General features: G+C 35.5%; 1 protein-coding gene across 1 annotated transcript; it reads right to left on the reverse strand.

Annotated features, from left to right (window-relative positions):
* Positions 1-24,456: 24,456 nt before the first annotated feature.
* Positions 24,457-25,701, reverse strand: LOC140450970 (uncharacterized). The gene has a single exon (XM_072544671.1). The coding sequence runs from the start codon at positions 25,699-25,701 to the stop codon at positions 24,457-24,459; it is 1,245 nt and encodes a 414-aa protein (XP_072400772.1).
* Between the last annotated feature and the right edge of the window lie 1,745 nt (positions 25,702-27,446).

The raw sequence follows: 27,446 nt of genomic DNA on the forward strand, positions 1-27,446 counted from the left end.
ACCTTAGTATATCCAGAAAAGCTAAAAATGAGTTGGAATTACATCATAGAAAAACAGATAAAGCTCTTAATGTTTTTCAAGAAGATAGTACGAGCAGTACTCTTCCAGGTAGCGATACCTGTACCATTACCATGGATCTACAAAAAGTATTTTCGCTTCCCAAATTGACCATAGTAGTATGTATTACAGCCGCCAATTGTCATGCTACAATTTTGGAATACACATGCAAGATACTGCAGATGGGATAATGTGCATCTGGCATGAAGGACAATCGGGTCGTGGTGGAAACCAAATGGCATCATGTCTTTTACAAGCCTTGAATACAGGAGAGCTTTCAACTTATAAGCGAAAACTATGTATATGGAGCGACAACTGTGCAGGTCAACTGAAAAACCGAATGTTTATCTTCTTATACATTTTCTTAGTAGCTAATGGACATTTTGATACCATTGATCATAAATTTTTAGTTTCCGGTCATAGCTTTTCATCTTCAGATAGAGATTTTGCTCTTATAGAGAAACGAGCAAAATGTTCCAAGCTTCAAACAGTAAACGATTTAAAAACTGTAATTGCTGCTGCTAGACCTTCCAGACCTTACAGACTTTTAGATATGGGAGAATGTACTTTCTTTGATTTCGATAAAATATCATCAGAATGTATAGATACATCTAAACTTGGTATTACTCAAGCATCGTGGTTACGTGTGACGAAAGAAGAGCCGGGAACAGTGTGGTACAAGAAAAATTTTAGTGACTTAATTGGATGGGAGAAGTGTTGTGTATTGAAAAAAGGTGTGGCTGTCCAAAAGTTAAAGTCGACAGAGCTCTTGGGTTTTTCTGGTGTTCAGCAAATAAACGAAAGTAAGAAAAAAGACCTTCGCGCCATGCTAGAATTCATTAACCACGAAAATAGAGCATTTTTCACCTCTATTTTAGATATTTAGTAAAATATTATTCCTGCGGACTTAGATCATTTCCATTTTTTCTTCATTTATTGAGTATTACTAAGTTTGTTTAGTATATTAACACCGAAAATTTGTTATACGTTATTTAGGTACTTGTTAATGAAGCGGAATTTCCATAAACAATTATATATTTGTTTTATTTTTTTGGTTAATAAAGTTTTTTTTGATTTCTGGCAATTGTTAATTTTGGTACTTAGATCACTTAGCTCGGCCACTCTTCATTTATACATAAGCTTTTTTTTTTGAAAAACTTAGGGATGCTCTAGGACATACAATTACTCCTAACACTTTTATGTCTGACATTACGGGGGTATTCTACAACGCTTGGCAGCAAGTAATGGGCAAACCTTGTTATCAATTATATTGTGCATGGCACATTGACCGTGCCTGGCACCCAAATTTATCAAAAATATCCAGCAGTGACAAAAAAAGTGGGTGTAGAAAACTTTGCAATATATTCAGAGACAGAAGAATTTCAAAGCAGTTCAATTAACACTTTCAATTTATTTTATGAAGATCCAGATACTGTTTGCAAAATATTTTAAGAACAATTATAGTACTAATTTAAAACTTTGGACAGTCTGCCATAGGCGAGAATGTGGAATCAATACCACTATGTACCTTGAGTCTATGCACGAGACAGCAAGGTACAACTGTAAAACGATTAGATAAAGGTTTACATGCGATTTTAAAATATATTCGAGATAAAATTGTTGATAGAATAATAAAAAAAACTAAAGGTAAGCATACTAAACGCATTTCTGCAATTGTTTCAAAATATCGTCAAGCAATAACATTATCTTTTGAAGTAAATCAGAATGAAAATGAAACGCTTTTATCAACATTTGGTGCTGATAATACTACTTATACTGTTACAAAAGTAAACGACATTCCTTGTTGTGAATTACAATGCAAATACTGCAGTATATGTGTGCACGTTTACCAATGTTTAAGTGTAGATTATTTTTTAAATAACACAATATGTAAACATATACACTACGTAGGATTACATAAGAATAAACCACCGACAGTAAACAAACATGAAAATGAAAGTAGTGAAGAAATTAAAATGCACTTAAACACAATGCAAAACATAAACAATGAAAATTGTAATATCGAAGTTGAAACTATGCAGAAAAAAGTTTGTACTTTGCTAATAAATATATCTGAACAAGTACGAGAATATTAAAATGTAAAGGCTTTACAAGAATGTTGCAGCCATTTTAAAAAAGGCTTCTTTAATATTAAATGTCAAATCTAATAATGTGTCGCTGTTGCTACCCAATACTGTTATATCTGAACCTACTTCTTCTTAAAGTGCCTATCCGTTCCGGATGTTGGCGATCATCACGGCTATCTTTACTTTGTTTATTGCAGCGCGGAACAGTACAGTGGTAGTCGTGTTATACCACTTTCGTAAATTTTGAAGCCAGGAAATGCGTCTTCTTCCCGGTCCTCTCTTACCATTTACCTTCCCTTGGAGAATCAGCTGGAGAAGGCCGTAACGTTCTTGATTTCTCATTACATGTCCTAGATATTCCAACTTTTTAGTTTTGACGGTCATGAGAATTTCACATTCTTTCCCCATTCTACGCAGGACCTCCACATTAGTAACTCTGTCAACCCAGGATATACGTAAGATGCGCCTATAACACCACATTTCGAAAGCTTCGAGCCGATTCATAGATGCAACAGTCAGTATCCACGCTTCAATTCCGTAGAGCAGAACTGTGAATATGTAGCAGCAATAGACGGCATTTTGTTTTTAATGATATGTCTCGACTGTTGAAAATGGTTCTCATTCTAACGAATGCGCTTTTGCTTTTATGATTCGCTGTTTAATTTCTGTTGAGTGGTCCCATTGGCTATTTAAATTGGTGCCTAGATATGTATATTGCTCGACTCTTTCGATATTCTGTTGGTTGATTGTAAGTTGAGCGTTTAGTAGTGGTTTTTTACTAATTGTCATAAATTTGGTTTTCTTTATGTAAAGAGCTAGTCCGTATCTGTTGCTGACTTCTGTTATGCTATTTGTTAATATCTGTAAGTCATTCAGATTATCGGCAAAAACTATAGTGTCATCTGCACATCTAATGTTATTCAACCATTCACCGTTTATTAGTATTCCTTTCGCACAACCGTCTAAAGCTTCCTTAAATACCCATTCAGAATAAATACTGAACAACAATGGAGACAAAATACAGCCCTGTCGTACTACACGTTCTATTGCAATTTTATCAGTTAACTGGTCTTCTATTTTCATTTTGGCCGTTTGATTGTAGTAAATGTTTCTGATAATTCTAAGATCTTTGTTGTCAATTCCAATTTCTTGCATTAGAGTCATTAATTTGTCATGTTTTACTCTGTCAAATGCCTTCTGGTAATCTATAATGCATACGTATATGTCACAATTCACATACCTGCATTTCTGAAATAGCACCTGCACAGCAAAAAGGGCCTCCCGTGTTCCCAGAGCATCACGAAATCCGAATTGTGTTCTTGTTAGTTGTTCCTCACATTTTGTATATATTCTTTTGTGAATGACCTTTAGAAATGTTTTAAGTAAATGGCTCATAATGCTTATAATTCTATAGTCTTCGCACTTTCTCGCATTGGGTTTTTTTGGAAGATTTATAAAAGTTGACACTAACCATTTTTGGGGAATTATGCCTGTATCATATATATTGTTAAATATATTTGTCAACCATTTTATGCCATCATAGTCCATAAGTTTTAAGAATTCTGAGTGAAAATTATCAGGACCTACTGCTTTACCATTTTTGGTGCTTTTGATGGCATATTTTACTTGGCACTGTAAATGATGGTCCAGATTAGCGATCGGTGTTTGTTGTAACACCAGTGTTACTTCGTATATCCTCAAAAGTTTTTTCCACGTATTTAATCCAAATATCCCTTTTATGCCCTATTTCCAGTACTGTTTCCCTGATTATCTGTCAGGAATCCAGTGTTCTTGTGTTTATATAAGCCTGCTGCTTCTTTAATATTTTTATGGAGGTTAAATGAATCATGTTTTTGTTGTAATGACTCTATCTCTGTATACTTCGAGCTAAACCAATTTTCTTTTGCTATTTTAATAGCCCTTTTTATTTCGTTATTTGTGTTGCTGTAGTAATTCTTATTATCTTTAGCGTTTCTTCTGTCTTCCATCATACATAGAATCTCCTCCGTCATCCATTCCTTTTTATTTGTTCTTTCAGGTTTTAAGTATTTCTCTGTTATTTCTTGACTTACTTTGTGCAAATTTTCTAGTTCTACATCTGTGTTATCTGTTTCTGTACGAGCCCATGGTTTTTCTGTACGAGTTTTCTTTTAGGCGTTTTTGTAACTTTTCCTTTACTGTTTTATTTTTCAGTTGGTTAATATCGTACTTCATAATTTTTGGTCTTTGAACTTTCTTTAAACTAAGTTTCATTTTGGCGATAAGTGGATTGTGGTCCGAATTTATGTCGGATCCCGGGTACGCTTTAACAGATGTTATAGAGTTTCTAAATCGTTTGTTATTAAGAATATAGTCTATTTTATTTCGTACTGTGTGATCTGGAGTATCCTGGGGAGATTTCTACGTATATAGTCGTCTTAAAGGAAGATCATAAAAGTTGTTTGTCACTACGAGCTGTTCTTCAGTTGCAAATTCAATCAAACGGTCTCCGCGTTCATTACGTTCCCCTAGACCAAAGGATCCCACTAAATTTCCACTTTGTCCTTTGCCAACTTAAGCATTAGTCTCCCATTATTAGTATTATTTCGTTTTTCCGAATCCTTTTGACAATACAAACAAGAAAATTGAGAAGCAATTGCAGTTTTTCTCTACAAAGAAGAAACGAAAACTTAAAAACTTTTGTCAAAAAGCCAAATATGGATGAAAAACAGTTAATTTTGGATATGTTAAATACACATCCGTATATTAGCTCAAATGTGGATAACGATCACAAATATTGTAAAAGTACTAATAAATAATTTTTACAACAAAATTGTTTTAAAATTCCATAAAATGAAATAAAATTCAAGTTTTTCAACACCTGCTTCATTTTATAGTCAACTTTTCTGTAACTCCCTATAAATTTGTCTCTGTGTAAAACAACTATGAATTGCTTCCTTGTCTTAAAACAGGCAAAAGTTAATTAAGAATAACCTTCGCTAAAAATAAAAATAATTAAGTTTCTTAGCTCAGTCTCTGTGGACACATTGTAAATAATAACTTAATAATTTTTAGAATATACTAATCCCGATGGCTTATAACTTAATATTTTTGTTTTTAAAACAGCGTTCACTTGCAACAAACATTTGAATTGCGCGCGGTTTTTAGTAAAGATACTAATCTGTGGCCAATATCACAACCAGCACGGAGAGCTCTCGATAGCCGTACCTGACCAGACGTGCTCTCACCGAGACAGTGCGACTAATGCGCGCGACTGTATGCGGATAACTGCCTGGCCAGATTGGGCGATTTATCGCCAATTGGGCTACTTTTAACAAGTCTTTGCGACAAAAAATTTAAGAAAGTCGCAAGTCGCAAATTGGGCGATTTTATACTTTTTAGCATAAGTCACTTTATATAGTTAAAGATTTCACATTTTCATCCAATTACGTTTGTTGCAATCTCTGACGTCAACAACGTGTAAACGTTGTAAATTCCGTGTTGTTAAGTCACCTATTTATGCACCTGTGAAGAAGGCAACCTGCGTTGCTACCTAACGACCTAACCTAAAAAACTGTTTTGTTTCGTTTTGTTTTGCTGAAAGAAAACGCACATAGATAATAGATAAGTAAAATGGTAGTATAAACGCATGCTAAATAGAATTTCGGTATAAATTTGAAACCCCGAAGTTAAAAAAGACACGTTAAAACTGCCGTCTTTATAGTTTCCGCTGAATAAAAAATGTCACCAGAAGGTAGAAAATAGCAATATGGGTAAATGGGCAAAATATACCAAAAATCATAATAAAGAATGGGAGCAGGAACCATTATTAAAAGGTTAGTAGATATATTTATTTTTTACTGTGTTACATTTCCGGATTTTTTAGCAGGGCTTATGCATGAGCACAAAATATTAAGTAAGTAGATATGGGATTACAGTAGCTAAAATTTGGTATTTTTAGGATGGTTGATAGGAAAACAAAAAAATGTAGGATCAGGTATTGGATTAATTACAGAGAGTTATTGTAAAGTATGTAACATAGAACTGCGCTCACACAAAGCTGATTTATTAAAACACGCTGAGACCTCTAAGCATAAAAGTAACATGTCAAAAATAGATAAAACGCAGCTGAGTATACATAGCTTTGGTAATGATATTTACACAGCTCTTTGTCTTTTTTATAACCTTCTTTTAATTTTAGGTATTAATAAAATAAGCCATATGCGAAAGAGAAAAGAACTTATTCTAAGTGCTTATGTAGCAACTCATACCAAAATTCGAAGTGTTGACCACATTGGGGAAATAATAAATAAGATAAATGTCAAATCAACTTCTGCTAGCTCATTGACACAATCCACCTCAAATGCAGCACAGTCAGAAACCATAAAATTACACAGAACAAAGTGTTCTGCTTTAATCAAAGAGGTAATAGCTCCATCATTCATGTTTGAGCTTATTAAAGATTTGGGAGATTCTTCATTTTCTATAATTGTTGATGAATCGACAGATGTTTCTACTGAAAAGTTACTGTGTGTCTGTATTAAATACTATTCACAGAACAAAAATGAAATTATAACACAAATTCTTACATTTATTGCTGTAAAACAAGCAACAGCAGAAAATTTATTTACATGTATTTTTGATTTTTTTAAAAGTATTAACTGCAATGTGAACAGACTTATTGGTATTGGCACAGATGGTGCTAATAGTTTGTGTGGAACACATCATTCTTTATATACATTATTAAAAGAAAAGTTAGATCTTGATAATTTAATTTTAGTGAAATGTATTTGCCATACCTTACATTTGTGTGCTTCCAAAGCCTCAGAAGTTTTTAAAGATGAGGTAGATTTTTTGTTAAAAGAGACATATAATTGGTTCAAGTATAGCTCACTAAGAGTTGCTAAATACAAAGAAATTTTTGACCTTATAAATTTAAATGAAAAAAATAAGTTTTCTAAATTAACTCAGCTGTCAGCCACTAGATGGCTTTCTAGGTTTAAAGCTGTTGAAAAAATTCTTTCCCAGTATTTGGAGCTGGAGACATTTTTTTCCATTAACTATGTAACAGAAAGATGCCACACAGCTAAAATATTATATGACACGTATAAAAATAAGGAAAACAAATTGATTTTACAATTTTTTATTACCATATTTAAAACAAATTTATAATTTAAATGTATATTTTCAAAAAACTGATATAGACCATTACAAAAGTTATAAAGATATTATGACATTTATATGGTCACTGGTAAGGCAAATACTAAAACCTGGTCTAATAGAGCATTTAAATCTTGAATCATTACCAAACTCTTTAAAATATGATAACAACTATTTAGCATTGGATGATTGTGATTTCGGATATTACTTTCAAAAGGAATTTGAAGCTGAAGCAGCTCATATGTCGCCAGAACAAATTTTGCTTCTCAAGCAGAAATGCTTAGATTTTATTAAAGTTTTAATCCTAGAGCTTGTCAAACGTATGCCTACCCATATAGAAGTATTTCAAAAGGCACAAAATTTTAGTCCAACTATTATATTAAATCACAGAAGACCAAAATTTACTGATCTACCTTTACAATTTGTACAAAACTGTATATCTGAATTAGAAGTTCAGTATCGAAATATATTATCTGTAAGTTGGTCCGAGATTTTTCCAGAAGGCATACCTGATGACCCTCTTAAGTTATGGAAAAAAATAATAACAATAAAAATGCAGCAGGTGATTTGTTATTTTTTGAACTCAGCATATTTGCTTTTAAAATGTTAAGTCTTCCTAGCTCAAATGCCTCTGTTTAAAGAGTTTTTTCCATAATGAATTTAGTAAAAACCAAGATTAGAAACAAAATTATGTTGAAGCTACTGAATTCAATATTAATTATAAAATATCACTTTTATGTCAACAATATATGCTGTCAAACATTTGAGCCCTCAGATGAGATGTTGACAAGGTTCACATCAAATATGTATGAGACCAAGATACATAAAAGTGAACATGATAACATTGACACAGATATTGAAGAAGCTAAAGTTTTTAGTATTTGTGAAAAGTATTTGTAATAATAATTGTATTTTTGAATAAAAATTGTTAATAAATCCTCAATACCTTTTTTTTACTATGTACATTATTATAATAAAAGTTTTCATCACAAAATAGTGTCAGCCATTTTTTCGCACCTTTTTTGCAAACACACGTATTAGGCTAGATTAGTAATATAAATAACAATAAAGTGCATGATAACATTAGTAGATGTATATTGTACCCCCAAAATGAGGAGGAGAGACACCTGGCAGTCTAGACAACATCCGGTTTGATATCCAGTGTGCAAAATATAAGGAGGTTAATGCACTGTACATCTGCTTGACAATATCCGGTTTAAAAATAACTCAAGGTTAATGACCAATATCTAAAAATAGCTGAAGGTCAGCGACCTGACCATCTGGTGTGTCTAGACAATATCCGGTCTAAAAATAACTCAAGGTTAATGACCAATATCTAAAAATAGCTGAAGGTCAGTGACCTGACCATCTGGTGTGTCTAGACAATATCCGGTCTAAAAATAACTCAAGGTTAATGACCAATATCTAAAAATAGCTGAAGGTCAGTGACCTGACCATCTGGTGTGTCTAGACAATATCCGGTCTAAAAATAACTCAAGGTTAATGACCAATATCTAAACATAGCTGAAGGTCAGTGACCTGACCATCTGGTGTGTCTAGACAATATCCGGTCTAAAAATAACTCAAGGTTAATGACCAATATCTTAAAATAAATGGAGGTCAGCGACCTGGGCATCTGGTGTGTCTAGACAATATCCGATCTAAAAATAACTCAAGGGTAATGGCCAATATCTAAAAATAGCTGAAGGTCAGTGACCTAGCCATCTTGCGTGTCTAGACAGTATCCTGTCTAAAAATAACTCAGGGTTAATGACCAATATCTAAAAATAGCTGGAGGTCAGGGACCTGGGCATCTGGTGTGTCTAGACAATATCCGGTCTAAAAATAGCATTCGATTAACATCGTCTAAAATAACATGGAGGGGTTAATATTCACATAACATATTTAAGGCAAATTGGTGGGGGCTCCTCAGTAGTTTATCGGGAATCATGAATACGTGTAGTATGTGCAATAAATCGTTTTCGCGCTCGGATAACTTGTCGCGACATATGAAAACATGTAAATACAGAAATGTGAATGGTCATAATGACCATAATGGGGATTATTATATTCCCAAAAAAAGATTAAGACCGCTTAATTTGGAAGTAATAGATGGCACTGTTTCAAAATTGACACATGCGTTTAAAAACAGAATTGCATCTTATCGTTTTAATAGTGATAAGAAACTGGATTATTATAGATTTTTAGAAGATGTTAAACCCAAAGTTTTAAGCATCTTGAGTGAATATCTACATCAGCACAATACGATTAAAGTAAATTTTGAAATATTTGCTATTTATCTAAAACCTGACACCAATCTATCAGATATCAAGTCCATGAACACATGCAATAAAATTATATCTATCAGCACTGAACTGGATGAAGCATTTGCTGATTTTAAGGAAGCACTGATGACACAAGCCTCAGAATTTCAAGAGAAAGATTCAAATTGGGTATTACAGGAAATAATGTTTTTAGATGTTAACATCAACAAATTTAGTAGTATTTCTGCATCAACGTATATTCGTCTCCCAACACCTTTAGCAAGAAAACACGCTATTTTAAATATAGAAAACAAAGATAATAAGTGTTTTGCGTGGAGTGTTATTGCAGCTGTTTTTCCTGCCTCTGGTAACCCAACCAAACCAGAATCGTATCCACCATACGATACTTTGTTGAATTTTGAAGGTATTGACTTTCCGATGAAACTAAAAGACATTAAAAAGTTTGAGACTCTTAATAATATTTCAGTAAATGTTTATGGGCTAGAATCTAATTTCGTAACTAATAAACGGCAATATGAAATAGTTGGGCCACTGTATTTTACAAGTAATCGCCATGCCACTCATGTGAACCTTTTGCTTATCACAAATGATACACAAAGTCATTATTGTCTGATTTTAGACATGTCGAGACTTGTAAGAAGTCAAAAAACAAAAAACCATCGCAAAGGATACTTATGTGATGGATGTCTACAATTTTTTGTTAGCGAAGAAAACCTAAATAATCACCAAAAGAGCGACTGTTCACATATTTACACAAAACTTCCCACAACACAACCTAAAATTAATAAGCTTGGTGAAATAGGACCAGAAAATATTGTTGTGCATTTATTAATTGTTATGTCTTTAATTTATAATGTCTTTATCAAAAGGTTCTTATCTAAATTTATTAAAAAGCACAATAACTGATATTAATTTATTTATCACTAAATATACATAATTTATTAAAAAGCGAACGTAACATTTATCGCGGGCGCGAATCTTCTTTATTAACTCTTTTCAAAATAAAAGTTCCCTCATATTTATACGAAAACAGCTGCTCTAGAACTCCATGGATGTTGACCTCAATTGACCTGGTTTCGCCTCGAATGGACAGGCCTAATTCCGGAAGATTCGAATGGAACCAGTTTTTTATTACTTGGAGTTTATGCCAGCTGGTCGAAAGGTCTCGTATAATCTAAAACATATTAGTGAATAAAAACATGTTTACAGGTTAAAACTATGACTCATATTTTTACGTAACATTGCCCCCCTCTCAAAAGATGGTTCCTCCTGGAACCTTGTCGGGACTAGAACTGGAACGGTATGCTGGTATCGGCAACTGGACCCTCTTTTACAACTTCCAGTTGTATAAAAATGACAAGGGACGGTTTTCTCTCCGCACCAGTAACTATGCGGATTGCAACAGACTAACACCTGGACTTCGGTGTCTTTGAAGATCTCCTCCACCATATTTCGGATAACCCTCCAATCTAATTGGCGGCACTCCAACTTTGGCATGGCTAACTTTTGCATGTCGGACTCTAGTACGTGCTCTCTCAATTGAAGTAAGGCTTCCCATACATCTCTGTAGGTAGGTTGGTCACGGGCAGTGTCTTTTGTTACCAGGTAGAAAAGGTAACGTGATGCATCTTGGAGTTTCAAGGTTTTACCGGGAGCTGGCACCTGGCATTGAAGTTCTGCAACTCGACCAAACTTCCTTCGAAAGACGGATGCCAACCCTGGTGCGTCTTTGATACTGGCCGGGATGGTAAGGGCCAGCGAGTGGTCATCGGGGAGCGCGAGTAGATCTTGCTTTTCTTCAGTGGTAACACCATGTCTTGCTTTACCGGTACCTCCATAGGCACCCATGAATTCCTCAAACGTGAGGTCAGACACATCTTGGACTTGGTTTACTTCCACTTCTTCATTTACGTCGTGGTCACCTTCGAAAGATGCCAACCGGTTATGGTGTACTATCATCGGCTTTCCCCTCGGAATCTTGCTTATTCGGTAGATGACATCGTTGATCTTCTCCATGATGAGGTATGGACCTTCCCAAGACTGCTGCAATTTGGGAGAACAACCTTTTCGCTTCTTGGGATTATACAGCCATACTTTGTCGTTCTTCTAAAAGCAACCCTTTTCGGCTTGTGTATCGTACCGTTTCTTCATTCGGTCGCTAGCGATCTGAAGGTGGGAACGGACCAACTCATGTACATCGTCCATTCTTCTTCGTAATTCGATCACATAATCTTCACCTGCTACATCTTCTCCAGGTCGACACCCAAATTCTAGATCACAAGGTAGTCGCATTTCGCGTCCGAATAGGACTCTGGCTGGTGTCTGGCCCGTTGATTCGTTAACAGCAGATCTGTAGGCCATTGTGAAGAACGGAAGGTATTGGTCCCAGTCTCGCTGATGATCGGACACCATCTTTGTCAAATACTTGCCAACTGTCCTATTCATTCGTTCTACCATACCATCCGATTGCGGATGATACGCGGTAGTTCTTGTTTTCTTCATGCCTAGTCTATCACATATTCCTTGGAATAGATTACTTTCGAAGTTCCTGCCTTGGTCACTATGGATCTCCAAAGGCACTCCAAATCGGCTGATATATTCTTGTATCAACTTATCTGCAACGGAGGCGGCCTTCTGGTCTGGAAGTGCATAAATCTCGACCCACTTAGTGAAGTAATCCATTACTACCAACATGTACTTGCCCCCATTTTCACTTTCTGGAAATGGCCCTGCAATGTCCAAAGCTATTCTTTCAAACGGGCTTCCAACATTATATTGTCTCATAGGAGCTCTCCTTTTCCGGTGAGGCCCGTTACTCGTAGCACAAATAGTACATTTCTTACACCAGTCTTTTACGTCGTCGGAACTGTTCATCCAATAAAACCGTTCCCAAATTCGCTGAAGGGTTTTCCTTACACCAAAATGCCCTCCCGATGGACTGTCGTGTAACTGACGAAGTACTTCGGCTATTCTGCTCTTTGGGATCACCAACTGTCTTCTTTTCTCTGAACCGTCATCATTTTCTAGGACTCGTTTGAGCAAGCCATCTTCGATGATAAATGAGTCCCACTGGGCCCAATACGTCTTAACTACTAAGCATAGGTTTGATATTTCCTGCCAAGGTGGTCGACGGTTTTCCTCTTTCCATTTTCGGATTTTCTGTATAACTGGATCTCTCTCTTGTTCTTCCCTTATCTTAGTAGGCGTCCAGTCGTCGTTGACAATCGTCGTTCTTAGCACTGCTGCTTCCTTGGATTCCGTTTTGTTGCAGTGGGAACACTCTGCTGAGCATGGCCTTCTGGAAAGAGAATCAGCGTTTCTGTGGCTAACTCCGGCTCGGTGCTCAATCTTAAAATCGTATTCTTGGAGTCGTTCGATCCACCTGGCTATCTGACCCTCTGGATTCTTAAACTGCATCAACCACTTAAGGGCGGCATGGTCGGTTCGGATTAAAAACTTCCTTCCATAGAGGTATTGATAGAAGTGCTCTACTGATTTCACTACTGCCAGAAGTTCTCTTCTCGTGACGCAATAATTCCGCTCAGGTTTTGAAAGAACTTTACTAAAATATCCGAGGACTCGTTCCTGTCCTCCTTGAATCTGAGACAGCACTCCTCCAATTCCCACATTACTTGCATCCGTATCTAAGATGAACTCTCCTTCTGGCAGTGGATACCCTAAAATTGGTGCTGTTATTAAATGCTTTTTCAACGTTTCAAAGGCATTTTGGCAGTCTATATCCCAGCGGTATTCTCTTGCTTCCTCTGTAAGTCGCGTTAATGGCTTAGCGATATCTGCAAACTTCTTAATAAACCTCCGGTAGTAAGTACATAGTCCAAGAAAACTTCTCACTTGATGTTTGTCAGTTGGTTTTGGCCATCCCTTAATAGAATCGATTTTTCCCTTATCCACGGCCACTCCTTCTTTACTGACTATATGACCCAGATAATTGACTTTACCTTGAAATAGCTGGCACTTCTTGGGGTTTAGCATCAATTGGGCAGCTTTAAGTCGATTAAAAACGTTTTCTAAATTCCTCAAATGATCTTCGAATGTCTCCCCCAAGACGATTATGTCATCTAAATAAACCAGGCATGTTTTCCAAGATAACCCTCTCAACACATTTTCCATAAGCCTCTCAAATGTCGCAGGAGCATTACAGAGTCCAAATGGCATAACGTTGAATTGCCACAATCCAGATCCTGTGGTGAAGGCTGTCTTTTCTTTATCTACTGGGTCCATTTCTACCTGCCAGTATCCAGACTTCAAATCCAAAGTAGAAAACAATTTACTTCCAGCCAATGTGTCATCGATCCGAGGCAGAGGATAACTATCCTTCTTGGTAACGTTGTTCAGCAAACGGTAATCCACACAGAACCTCGTCGTTCCGTCTTTCTTCTTAACCAGGACCACCGGAGAGACCCATGAGCTCGTAGAAGGTTCTATCACCCCGTCTTTCTTCATTTCCTGAACAATCGTTTCAGCTTCCTCTCTTTTCGCCTGTGGTAATCGTCGAGCTGTTTGACGAATTGGCTTAGCATTACCAGTATCAATTTTATGCTTAACAACGGTAGTTCTTCCCGTCTTTCCTCCTTTCGGTACGAAAATATCACGATACTGCCGAAGAAATTCCTTTAATTTCCTTTTCTCAATCTGATTCAGAGACTGTCCTGCAACTGCAACCATTTGGTCGAATTTGTCGTTGGAATTATCAGATGTTGTCGCCTGACGGATTATGGATGTCACAGGTACACAAGTTCCTACTTTTGTCTCTTTCTTTATGGTCACTGGGTAGTCATTGACATTGATAAGCCTCACAGGAATTTCCTTAGCCAAAGTCACCAATTCCTTTCCAATTATGATTCCACGGCCAACCTCATCGTCGTGGTTCCAAGGCTCCATCATAACAGGTCTCCCTTCGTCCACAATTCCCTGTAGCCGCGCTACTATGATCGTTTCACTTCTCGCAGGCACGACTGTATCTTCTTTAATGGCTGCTTGCACAGTGTTGTCATTATGTGGATGGAGAAATACTTCCTCGTTGCCAACTATGATTACCTTATTCTTAAAATCCAATTGGAATCCATGCATATTCATTACGCCATTCCTAATATGACATCCTCTTCGATGTCAGCAACTATAACAGTATGGACAAACTTTTCTGCTCCAATTCCCAATTGTACCTGGATTTCTCCATGAATGTTGGCATTTTCACCTGTAGCGGTCCGAAGTCGCAACCTCGTTGGTAACAGTTTCTTACGGCTGTTTATAACTGTCGGGCGTATAATGGTTCTGGTCGCTCCGCTATCCACCAACAACGTATGCTTTTTACCATTTATCTCTCCATCTACATATACGCTATCCTCACGACATTTCAAAGAAGCTATTAGTATAAGAGGATCTTTGGAAAAGTTCCGGGTCGAAGCTGCTCCCCTAAAGCCGACTCGTTCTGGTTTTCCTGATGGTGAGTTTCTTGATTTTATAGTCTTCGTTTTCTTGCATGTAATAATTTTCATCATATTAACGAGCTGGTCAAGTTTATCTTCATCTCCTTCCTCTTTTACAGTCCTAACTTTACTGTACCCGCCAGAGGCCTGCGTAGCTGACTCGTATTCGAGGGCGGCGGATAGGACATCAACCAGCGTCTTGTGACGAGCTAATCGCAGTGTTCTCTGCATTTCATGATCACGAAGACCATCAATAAACGTTTGAACGGCCAATTTTTCCATCATGTCTTCGGGAGCTGTTGGATAAGCATGTCGTACTAATCTGGCAATATCTACCTCATATTCTTGAAGAGCCTCATCTTTCTTTTGTCTTCGATTTTTAAGCTGCGACTGATATACATGCTCCAAATGTTCGTGGCCATATCGCATATTTAACCTCTTCTTCAGTTGTTCGAAATCATCCGTCTCCTCTACGGCTATGGTCTGAAGCACATCTAAGGCATCTCCTCGAAGAGCGATAGTCAGGTTTACAGCCTTTTCTTTTTCAGACCATCCATTCGCTCTTGCAGCTGATTCGAACTGTTTCATGTAGTTGTTCCATGACGATTTTCCGTCGAAAGTTGGGACTTTCACATGGACAGAACCTCCACTTCCTTCAAATTTCGGCCGTATTTCCAACTTTGTTACCTCTCTCTGCTGTCCCTGTTTCTTCCATCTTTCTTTCCATCTCTTTAATCTTTTCTTCGAAGGCCAACTTATCGGCAGCAACTTGGTTTTTTAACGAAGATATTCTATCGTCCAGGGCAGACATCTCAGAAGTGACTTTAGAGATTTCTGAAGATATGTTAGCAGAAACTTTGCTTTCCAGGGAAGAAATCTCGTTAGAAACTTTGCTTTCTAAAGAAGCGATGTCGCCGGAAACTTTCGAAATATCGCCAGAAACTTTGTTCTCTAATGATGCGATATCACCGGAAACTTTGTTCTCTAATGATGCGATGTCACCAGAAACTTTGGCTACATCACCAGAAACTTTCGAAATCGACGAGAGGACAGCATCTTCAAATATATAAGTCTCTGGATCTAGTCCTTCTTCTAGCAAAGCGTTCTTTAGTCGTTGGACTAACTCAGCCTTTTTTCCGGTAGAAGCTAATTCTCTGTCTTCGAGATGTCTTCTTAAATTCGTCACTGTGAGCTCATAAATCGTCGTCATTTTCACAATTTATAAATATTCACTTGTATTATTATTATAAGTCTAATTTATGTTCGATCCCACTTCTGACACCATTTGTTGTGAATTTATTAATTGTTATGTCTTTAATTTATAATGTCTTTATCAAAAGGTTCTTATCTAAATTTATTAAAAAGCACAATAACTGATATTAATTTATTTATCACTAAATATACATAATTTATTAAAAAGCGAACGTAACATTTATCGCTTTTATCGCATTTATTATTAACTCTTTTCAAAATAAAAGTTCCCTCATATTTATACGAAAACAGCTGCTCTAGAACTCCATGGATGTTGACCTCAATTGACCTGGTTTCGCCTCGAATGGACAGGCCTAATTCCGGAAGATTCGAATGGAACCAGTTTTTTATTACTTGGAGTTTATGCCAGCTGGTCGAAAGGTCTCGTATACTCTAAAACATATTAGTGAATAAAAACATGTTTACAGGTTAAAACTATGACTCATGTTTTTACGTAACAATATACTGAAATTTGTCAATTTTCAAAAAATGTTACCAGTGCCATTTGTTATATATGCGGACTTTGAAAGTTTGCTGAAGCCCATAGACTGCACCGAACCTTTTAATGGAAATTCATATTTTGTTAAAACAGCTGAACACCAAGCATATTCATTTGCATTTTATCTTAAATGCAGCTATGACGATTCACTCTCAAGACTAATAAATTATGAAGGAAAGGATGCCCCAAAGGTGTTTATCCAGAAATTGGATGATTTAGTACATGAACTATATAACAATCACCTTAAACATATTAAACCAATGTCACCGTTAACAAAAGAAGAAATTAAAGAACATGAAAGCGCTACCGAGTGTTACTTGTGTGGGAAGCCATTTAATCCTTTTAATCATAAGGTAAGAGATCATCATCATTTAACTTCAAAATATCTTGGACCCGCTCATAATTCATGTAATATAAATTACAAACTCTCAAATACAATACCTGTGTTTTTTCACAATATGAGTAATAATAATTGTCATCTTTTTGTTAAAGAGCTTTCAACAACTGGTGAACAAGTGTCAGTAATTGCACAGACCAAAGAAAAATATATCACAATTTCTAAAAAAATACTCGTAGAAGAGTCGAAAAGGGGTCCACATAAATACATAACTCTGAGATTTGTTGATTCATTTAGATTTTGGCAAAATCTCTGGATATTCTGAGCACAACTTTAGACTCGGAGCAGTGTAAAGAAATTAAAAAGTATTTCCCAGATACTAAACACTTTGAACTTGTGAGACACAAGGGTGTGTTTCCTTATTCATATATGGATGGATTTGACAGACTTAAAGAAAAAACACTACCACCTAAAGAAAATTTCTACAATAATCTAACTAACAAACACATTTCTGATGAAGATTATGCGAGAGCAATTGATGTATGGAACACATTTGATTGTAAATCTATGAGTGACTATGCTATGTTGTACCTAATATCAGATGTCTTATTATTGGCTGATGTGTTTCAAAATTTTAGGAAAGTATGTCACAAAGAATACAATTTGGATCCTTGTCACTACATAACTGCTCCTGCATTAAGTTGGGACGCTATGTTAAGATACACCAAAATTGAACTAGAGCTTCTTACCGATGTCGACATGGTACACTTTTTAAAGAAAGGAGTAAGAGGAGGAGTGGCACAATGTAGCAAAAGAGAAGCCGTGGCAAATAATCGATATCTACCCAATTATGATCCACAACAACCCGAGTCTTACATCATATATCTAGATGCTACAAATTTATATGGTGCGGCCATGTGTCAATATCTTCCATATTGAAATTTTAAATGGGTAACCGATGCTGAAAATTTTAACTGTTTTTCGGTGGAGGATGATGCGAATAAAGGGTACGTGTTGGAAGTGGATTTGGAATATCCAGCTCATTTACATTCTGCACATAATGATATGCCATTCTGCCCCGAAAGCATGGTACCACCAGGAAGCAAATATCCTAAACTTATACCAAATCTCAACAATAAAACTAAATACATTATCCATTATCGCAATCTTAAACAGTGTCTTAAGTATGGTCTGGTACTAAAAAGGATTCATCGTATACTAGAGTTTTCGCAATCACCATGGCTAAAAAAATATATTGACCTAAATACATCACTTAGAAACAAAGCCAAAACGAGTTTGAGCGGGATCTCTTTAAATTACTGAATAATGCGATATTCGGGAAAAACTTTAGAGACTGTTGAAAAAAGAAAGGATATCCGCCTCTGTACTCGCTGGGAAACAAAAACAAATTCGTTGGGAGCCAGAGCACTTATCTCGAAACCAGAATTCAAGTCTTGTTCTGTGTTTAATGAAAATTTGGTTGCGGTTCATTTGGGTAAAACCAAAATAGTTTATGATAAGCCTCTCTATGTTGGATTTACAATTTTAGATTTATCAAAAACAGTGATATATGATTTTTATTATGGATATATAAAAAAGAAGTATGGGGAAACTGCAAACTTGTTATACACAGACACAGACTCCCTGATTATGGAAATATATACCTCTAATTTCTATGAGGACATGAAAAGAAATATAGAACATTTCGACACCTCCAACTATCCAACTGATAATATTCACGGGATACCGAAAACACCTTCAATACTAGGAAAAATGAAAGATGAATTTGCATCTACACCCATTAAAAGTTTTTATGGTACAGGTGCTAAAGCTTATTGCATAGAAGCAAATAAAATAATACAAAAAGCAAAAGGCATTTCAAAACACGTAACCAAAACACAGTTGCAAATGAGTGATTATGTACTATTAGTAAAAAAAGGTGGTGTAATCTTTAGAAAAATGTATGTATTTGTGTCTAATTTACATACCATATATACGGAACTTAGAAATAAAGTGGCATTATCTTCGAAGGATGACAAACGCTATGTAATAAACGGTGACGTAAAAACTCTTGCGTGGGGGCATTTTTTAATTAAATCACATAATGGTACCATAGATGATCTTATTATGTTTGGGAATGAGCTGCTACACACCCCGGAATTAGCCGATTTAGAAAAGATCCCCCTTGAAGAATTTTTTCAGGTTGATTCTTTTCAATATGATTCATACTTGTAAATTGTGTAAAATAATTGTATATTTATTTGTAATAATAAAACGCATCTATATAAACAATTTTTTTTATTTAAAACCTTAAACAATTCTATTAATACCGTAATTATTGAAAAAGTCGAACATAAAGCTATATAATAAAATATTGGAGATATGACTGTATCCTTCTTAGGTCTGTCATTATAAAGTTCCAACCATTTGGAGTCACTGCTTCTACCACTCATATGTCTAAAACGCAATTTATATTTAGTGCTGTTTAATGGTATTTCAGCTTGTAAAGTTGGTAAAAAATTGTTTCCTGGATATGATTTCATTCTTGACCATGTCTGAGGCCATGTTTCATTTAGTGTGCCATTACTATCAAAGCATACAAAAACTTCCCTGACATTGATGGGTTGTTGGATTAAAAGCAGATTTCTTACAATTGCTTGTAAAACAATAAAGTCTAATAATATCATCTTAATAATCTCTATACAGATTTTGAGCATCTATTTATAGTAAATCTAACAAAGGGAGTGGGGAGTCCCATTTATGTGGTGGGGATTCCATTAATCCATCACGATAACCTACTCTTCGATGAGATAATCCCATAGGTCTAGTCTCACTACAAAATTTACAAAATTCAAACACCAATTTCCACCCTTTAAATATTAAGTTTATTGGAATAAGTCTAGTTCCAGACATTTTACGGCAAATAAGACAAATTTTTTGTCGTACAATATAAAAAGGAGGTCTCGAAAATGTTTTCCACTCGTCACCACTAAGTTGATCATTCAGATTATCACAATATTTATATGACATGTTCCTCTCGTATCTTGTATTTGAACACAAATTGTACTATAAGTATGCGAATTAGTTTGAGTGGAGGACTTTCAGCTAATAAAGTTTACTAGACCTAACGCGGAACAGTCTAGTGTTACTATACCGTTAGGAGTGGGGGAAGTGCATCTCAACACATCTGCATCCGGTGTCAATGAGATTAGAGAGAATATAAGAGTACTGAAAGATCATTATTGTAAACAGTATGCACTCAAGAAGGTTACGTGAACGAGTTGAGCAGTTTTATACAGATATAAAAAGAATAAAACGCGATATTTTATTTTACGAAAAATCAAGGAATGTTAAAAAGTTACAGAAAAGTATTAACCAATTAAAAAGTGAATATCAAAATAAACTTTGTATGTTTAAAAACTTTTCACGACTTAGTATAAGTGATGCGCTTGCGTAGTGGAAGAGTTTATTCACCGGAAGAAGAAAATAGACTATTTTTTGTTTCTAAAGTCGAGGAGCAAAAGTGGATAGACTTGGTGTTTAAAAACATTAACCGTTTTAACAATAATGGAATGTTGTCAGAAAAGAATTGTAATGAATCAACACCCACAAAAACCGTTGTACATGTTTACAAAAACAGAGTTGGAAAACTTTACCATACCGTACATTAGAAAATATGTGTCACTATATGAAATTCTCCGGTCCTGGGATAAATTACCCGTCGAAGTGGTTCAGGATTTTGAAGTACAGATTAGAATTCCGTGTTTTATACACTTCAATCGCCCCGAATGGAGAACAGAGCTAGAAGGATTCGCCCCTGCTCAATCCAGTTGTCGTTTATGTAGGTTTGCATTGGAAAATTTAGATAACAATTATATTGTTTGAATGTAGTAATTATTAATAAAGTATTATTTTTTAATAAGGTATTTTTATTGCTTAAATAAAACATGTAAAAAAAAAATTTTATTGCACAATAAAATTATTGTATAAGTAAAATACATTAGATAAAGCACATGAAGAGCTTTTTTACAAAACTGCATAAATCCATTTCCGGCTAAAATACATTTTTTGTTGAATTTCGAGAGTTTGATCTGCCTTAGATCTTGTGTATAAGTCTCATGTGTTAAAAGTTAATATTTCCCATTTAAAAGGAGCCTCAAAATCACGTTTCTTCCACAAAACTTAATTAATCCACTCAAAAACCTTTACCCCATGTTCACTCTTTTTTTATACAAAACTTAACATCTCCTTCTTTAGCCAACCATTAAAATTAATTTTTATTTTACAAAACTGCATAAATCCTCCGGCCTGCAGATCTATCCCTCTACTATTTTTGTTTGGATTTAAAAGCATCCTCTAGAATTAGATGTTGATTCGTGAAACAAAATATAATATTCGTTAGTTCTAAAACTACCCACGGGTCGCACTGACAGTGTGTAGCGTAGCCAGGCCATGCCACGCGTGGCCACGCTGTATGAGATTATCAGTACTTTTCCGTTCGATGAGACGGGATGTTGTGAATTCGTTGTATGTCAACGTTGTTTTCTGTGTTTTGCGTGTTATTTTGAGATGGATACTGTTACTAATTTATCGGTGGGATCTAAAAAAAGACGATCCATCAAAACAAGTGAGAGAGGGCGTTCAAAAATTATGAAGTACAACGATAGTGATCCTCATTTAGTGTTTCTAAAACAGAAGACCAGACCATGTGCCCATAATTCGAAAAATCTTCGTTGTGCTACGGTATCCTACGATGATATAAAACTTAATCGACAAGCAGTCTACATGGCAGAGGGTAAAGAGAAACAAGATCTTGTTTTGATGAAATATATCTCTGCTTTCGAGCCCCAAAGAAGAAGGTGAAGTGGTACGCCTGTCTCTGCAACTCACACAAGAACGGTTTCTGTGAAATTTTTTCTCAATAGTCAGAAACAGAAACGCATGATTCCTGTGTGTAAAAAGTTTTTTGCTTTTTCAATGAGTGTACCTGCCTCTCGACTACTGCGGATTGGAAAGGTCGTCAATCAAGGTCTGCTGCCCAAAGAAAATAGAGGTGGTTATCGACGAGAAGCTTTTTTCAGAGCCAAAAAGGAAGCAGTCCATCAATTTCTTGGTAAACTAAATTGTGTCGAATCTCATTATGGAAGAGGAAAAAGTAAAAGAGTTTACCTTTCAGCAGAGTTAAGTGTAAATAAGTTATATAAAATGTTTAAGGATGCTTACACTGCCGATTTTCACGTGAGTTATTCATGTTTTCACCGTATTTTTGTAACCGATTTTAACATTGGATTTTCCTCTCCAGCTACAGACGCATGCGCTACGTGCACTCGTCTTAAATTTCTTATTCAACAAAACGCTCGCGGTTCAGTTGAAAGAATTAGTCCAATGACTGAACTTCGTATTCACAAGCTGAGAGCGGATGCGTTTTACAAACTAATGAAGGAAGTTCCCAGTGATACTTATAGTTTTGTTTTTGATTTGCAACAAGTGCATCCACTCCCTAAAACTCCAATCGGCGATGCCTTTTATCGCCGACAAATTGCATTCTATGCATTTTGCTGTGTGCCTATTGACTCAAAGGCACCAACATTTTATACGTGGAATGAAACGCAGGGAAGCAGAGGAGCAAATGAAATCGGATCTGCACTCATCCATCACTTAAGAAGGCAAGATCTTTCGTCTTTTTCTGCAGTATCGTTGTTTTGTGATGGTTGCGCTGGCCAAAATAAAAATGCGCATATTGTTCATCTTTTGTGCCATTGGCTTAAAAATGAGGCTCCAGAGAATGTACAGAAAATTCATGTCACCTTTCCGACTCGTGGCCACAGTTTTCTTCCAGCTGATCGAGCTTTTGGCCGTGTGGAGAAGCGCTTGAAAAAAACTGATACCATCATCTCGAGCGAAGAGTATGCTTCTATTTACGAGGAGTTTGGTTCTGTACAGAAACTGGGACAAGACTGGGTGATATACGATATCAAAAGCCTTGAAATGATTTATCAAAAAATAAAAGGAATCAGCCAAACCAAACGCCTCATTATTAAGAAAATCAAAACAAGGGACCGGCATACTTCAACCAAAATAAAATGCTGCGCCAACTATAGGTTCGATAGTGGAACAGAACCTTTTAGAAGCATTGTAAAAAAAAATAAAAATGATTTTCTTCAGGCTCTTCCCCAAATCCCACTATCTCATTCCGTGACTGAAGAGAAAAAAAAAAGATGTCCTTCACTTATTGCAAACCCACTTTGGACAAAATTGGAAAGAGATCCCTGATCTTCATTGGTATATTAATGCTCTTCAACACAAAGTTACTAGTGATCCAAATCCAGAAACCCACAACTACCATGATGGCGAGTGTGATTGCTTGGAAGATGAGCCAAAAAATGTTCACATCTAAATTGTTTGTACTCCTCATTTTTTTTTGTTTTAGTGGGTGCCGTTTAATATGTATTTGTATTTCTAAGATATTGTTAATTTGACAAAAGTTAATATCTCCCATCTTTTTTTACAAAACGCGATATCTCCAACAGACACATGGCTATATTTTGTTAATGCAAATCAATAAAAATAATGTTAATTAACGTTTTATTTCTCTAAGTCTAACCTCAATTTGATTATGTTCTCTGAAATTTCGAAAATTTTAGTACAACAGCTGCAGCACGTTTTTACGTCTCCTGAAAATTTTTGAAAAGTGGATTTATGCAGTTTTGTAAAAAAGCTCCTCACATACACTATTATTATTTAAATGGTATGGGCATTTTGGCTCCATTATCTCCAAGGCTGGTTGTTCATCAAACTCTATAACTGGTACTAAACTATACTTTCTTATATATTGAGCCATTTCTCTTCCTTTGACATAAACGATATCGACATTACTTGTCAAGTATCGAATAATATCATGAACTTGATGTACCGGGGTAAATCCGTTATTCCAGTTAAGACCATGGTGATTATTCATTAACCAAACAGCTTGTTTATGAAACTCTGGATTCAGCAACCTCAATGGATATGGAGGTTTGAAAAAATAATGACTAATTTTTTCGCCATCATAAGTCGCCAACTCTTTCACGATAAATTTATTTTTCTCGGTGTTAAAACTTTGTACGTCTATTATTAAGCACATGTTAAAGTCTGTCTTTGTATGGTATCTAACTTGCATTTATAAAACAATTTCAGTCATGCGCATGTGAGAGGTTCACATATAATGCTATAGCGGCCACCCATCTTCATACATAATGTACATCTGACCTCATACGGAAAAGTCTCTCATTAGATGTAATTAAATCTTAATACCTATCTCATTATAAAAATATATTAAAAAGCCAACCTGTCCATCTAATAATATCAATATTTTTTATAATTGTTTTACTATTTTAGTTAAGGGATTATATGTAAATTCTTTCTCGTGTAATATCAGACAATAAGCGGAGATATCAGAGGTTGTTGGCTCATCTGTCTCAAATTCTATACGTAACACCACAGATCCTGATTGAATTACTTCTTTTTGTCGAGAGCAGTCAATATGTATCAGTGGTGCAATCATTTTAAAGTCATAAGGATTAAATATTGGTTGATTCAGCACCATATGATAATAACTTTCTTGGAAATTGCCAAACATTTCATAAAGTTTCGCAAATCTATTTGTTTTAAAATCTAATTGTAGATCATTATAGGGATATCTTTCAGAATTTAAAAATACTTTAATATTTTTTAAAGTGCAATGATCAAATTTACTCATATCTTTTGTTAATTTCGATTTTCTGTTATTTTGGAAAGCAACAATGATGTGACGAGGTGTTTCTATTTTCGTACTAGTGCGCACAGACCACGTATGGCGGGTAGAGTTGTTTAGAGCAGGATATTCAATCATTTGCCAAGAGCGAAATTTGATAGGTAATTCTTGATTTGTATGTGAAATCTTGTTAAGTCGTATCTGTTCTCGTATACTCGGTGTTATATGTGGAACCTCCCAATATAATTTACTAATATCAATTTTTGGTCGTTCGCTTTCATCTATGCTGACTACAGCATCAATATCATCATTTGATCTAATTAGTATTAATTCTTGTTTCATGTTCATAATAATTTTCCTGAAATCTTCAAAGAATCCTGATAGGAGTCTTAAAGGTATGCATACGTTAAAGTTTCCATTTGAATCCACCAACACACTGTTTTTGGGAACTTCATTATTGGTTTCCATTCTACTCATTTTTGGAAACCAACCAGCGTTTTCTAATTGCAAGCTTTGGTTTTCGTTAAGACTAAGATAGTTTTTAATACTGGATACTAATCCTACATCACGTACTGAGTCAACTACTACCCCATTTAGTTCGTAGCGTAGTTCGCGAAACATGAAAGCTATACTATTATTAATAAATTTTAATTTTTTTGGTATGTTATTATCATGCGTGAGTAAACGTCCTTCGATATAAAGATAACTATTTCCGGGGTATGTAAATACATCTAGATCTTGAATAGGAATACGTATTTCATCGTTATAACCTAACTTTCCAGGAATGTATGGTTGATATGTGTGAAACTGATATTCTTCAATGGTGTTGTCATTAAAAGATTGACCAGTAACATGAAGAATTTCCATTATACTAGGACTTTAAATCCTAACGATTGTAAGAAGCGACGATTAGATGATGTTATTATTTTAGAAGGTAATCTCCTTATATATGTTTTTGGTATGTGAGAAAAAACTAGAACCATTATATACGTTTTCTAAGATGTAGATTAACCGTAACTTCTTCTCCTCCAAAGTCAATTAGTTTACCTGCTTGGTTAATAATTTTTACTGTAAGGTTGGTGATTGTCTTGATCCATCCATCCAATGGCGCTACAGCCCAAATCGGGCCTTGGCCTCCTTCAACAGGCTTTTCCAACCATCTCTATTTACCGCTGTTCTTTTCCATGAACGCGTTCCCAGGCAGTTCCTGGCATCCTCATCGACTTCATCTTCCCATCTCTTTTTAGGTCTTCCAACAGGTCTTTTTCCCTGCATTCTTGCATTTAATAATTTTCTGGGGATTCTATTCTCATGCATGCGGACCACGTGCCCTGCCCATCGTAATCTCTGCAGTTTAGTATGTTGTGCTAGAGTTGGTTCGCTATATTGCTCGTATATTTCTCTATTGTACCTAATTCGCCAGTTGTTGTTTTCGATTGTCTTGATACCAACTGGATAATACAAAATATTTTGAGGAGCATCCACTATTTTATACCCAATCGGAACGATTGGAAAAAATTGGTGAATCAAGTGGACAGGGTTCAGTATCGATCGTTCCTTTGACCGAGTCAGTCGTTAATTTCGTTAAAGGCCGAGCCGGTTCCTAATTACTTGGTGTTTGGATTTAACTTTTTACATATAAGACAATAATTAAAAAGTGTAAACTGATAATTAATACGAAATAATATCGGTCCCCAATGGGGGACAAAAATAAACAAGGGGCGTCTTTTTTGACGACAGATACTGACATGAATAACAGTGATTTAAGTGTTAATAATATTAATAATAAATCTAGTGAGGATAGTGATGTCCAGAAAACAGCGAAGCAGTTGGAACCGAAAACATTCAATCTCCTCTCAGATAAGTACAACGTGAAAAATATTTGGGTATATATAGAAAGTACCGACAATAACAATTTAGGTAGATTGCATCCAATGACTGTTGGTCATATTCTTTTTAAAAAATTTAATCTTAAAAGCATTCTTGAAATTAAAAGTATAGGCCGAAACCGGATTAAAGTGTTATTAAAATCACTTCTAGAGGCAAATAATTTAGTAAAACATCCACTACTGAAATCAGAAAATTTAAGAGCATTTATACCAAACCATTTACTAGAAATTAAAGGGTTAATAAGAGACGTGGATACTCGTTATGATATAAACTATCTCATGGAAAATATCGAATCAGACTCACGCGTTACTAACATATATAGGTTAAATAGAAAAGTCCAAAAAGAAGACAAAACAGTCGAATTTGTACCTAAAAAATCTATTGTTGTTACTTTTGAGGGGAATATTTTACCAAATCGCGTAGCTTTTAATCGAGTTTTTTTCTCGGTTGAACAATTTGTAGGTAGAATAACCCAGTGTTACAAATGTTTGAGATATGGGCATGTATCTAAACAATGTAACAGTACTCAAGAAAGGTGTATAAATTGCGGTGAGATTAAAGATGATAAACACAATTGTGATAAAAATTTGATTTTTTGTATACACTGTAAAAGCAGAGATCACGTATCTATCTCAAAAAAGTGTCCCTCTTATGACAATCAAAACAAAATTAAAAATATAATGATAGAGCAAAAAACCTCATTTAAGGAAGCCAAAGAAATA

Source organism: Diabrotica undecimpunctata, chromosome 9 (assembly GCF_040954645.1).
Source record: "Diabrotica undecimpunctata isolate CICGRU chromosome 9, icDiaUnde3, whole genome shotgun sequence".
Lineage (NCBI taxonomy): Eukaryota > Metazoa > Arthropoda > Insecta > Coleoptera > Chrysomelidae > Diabrotica > Diabrotica undecimpunctata.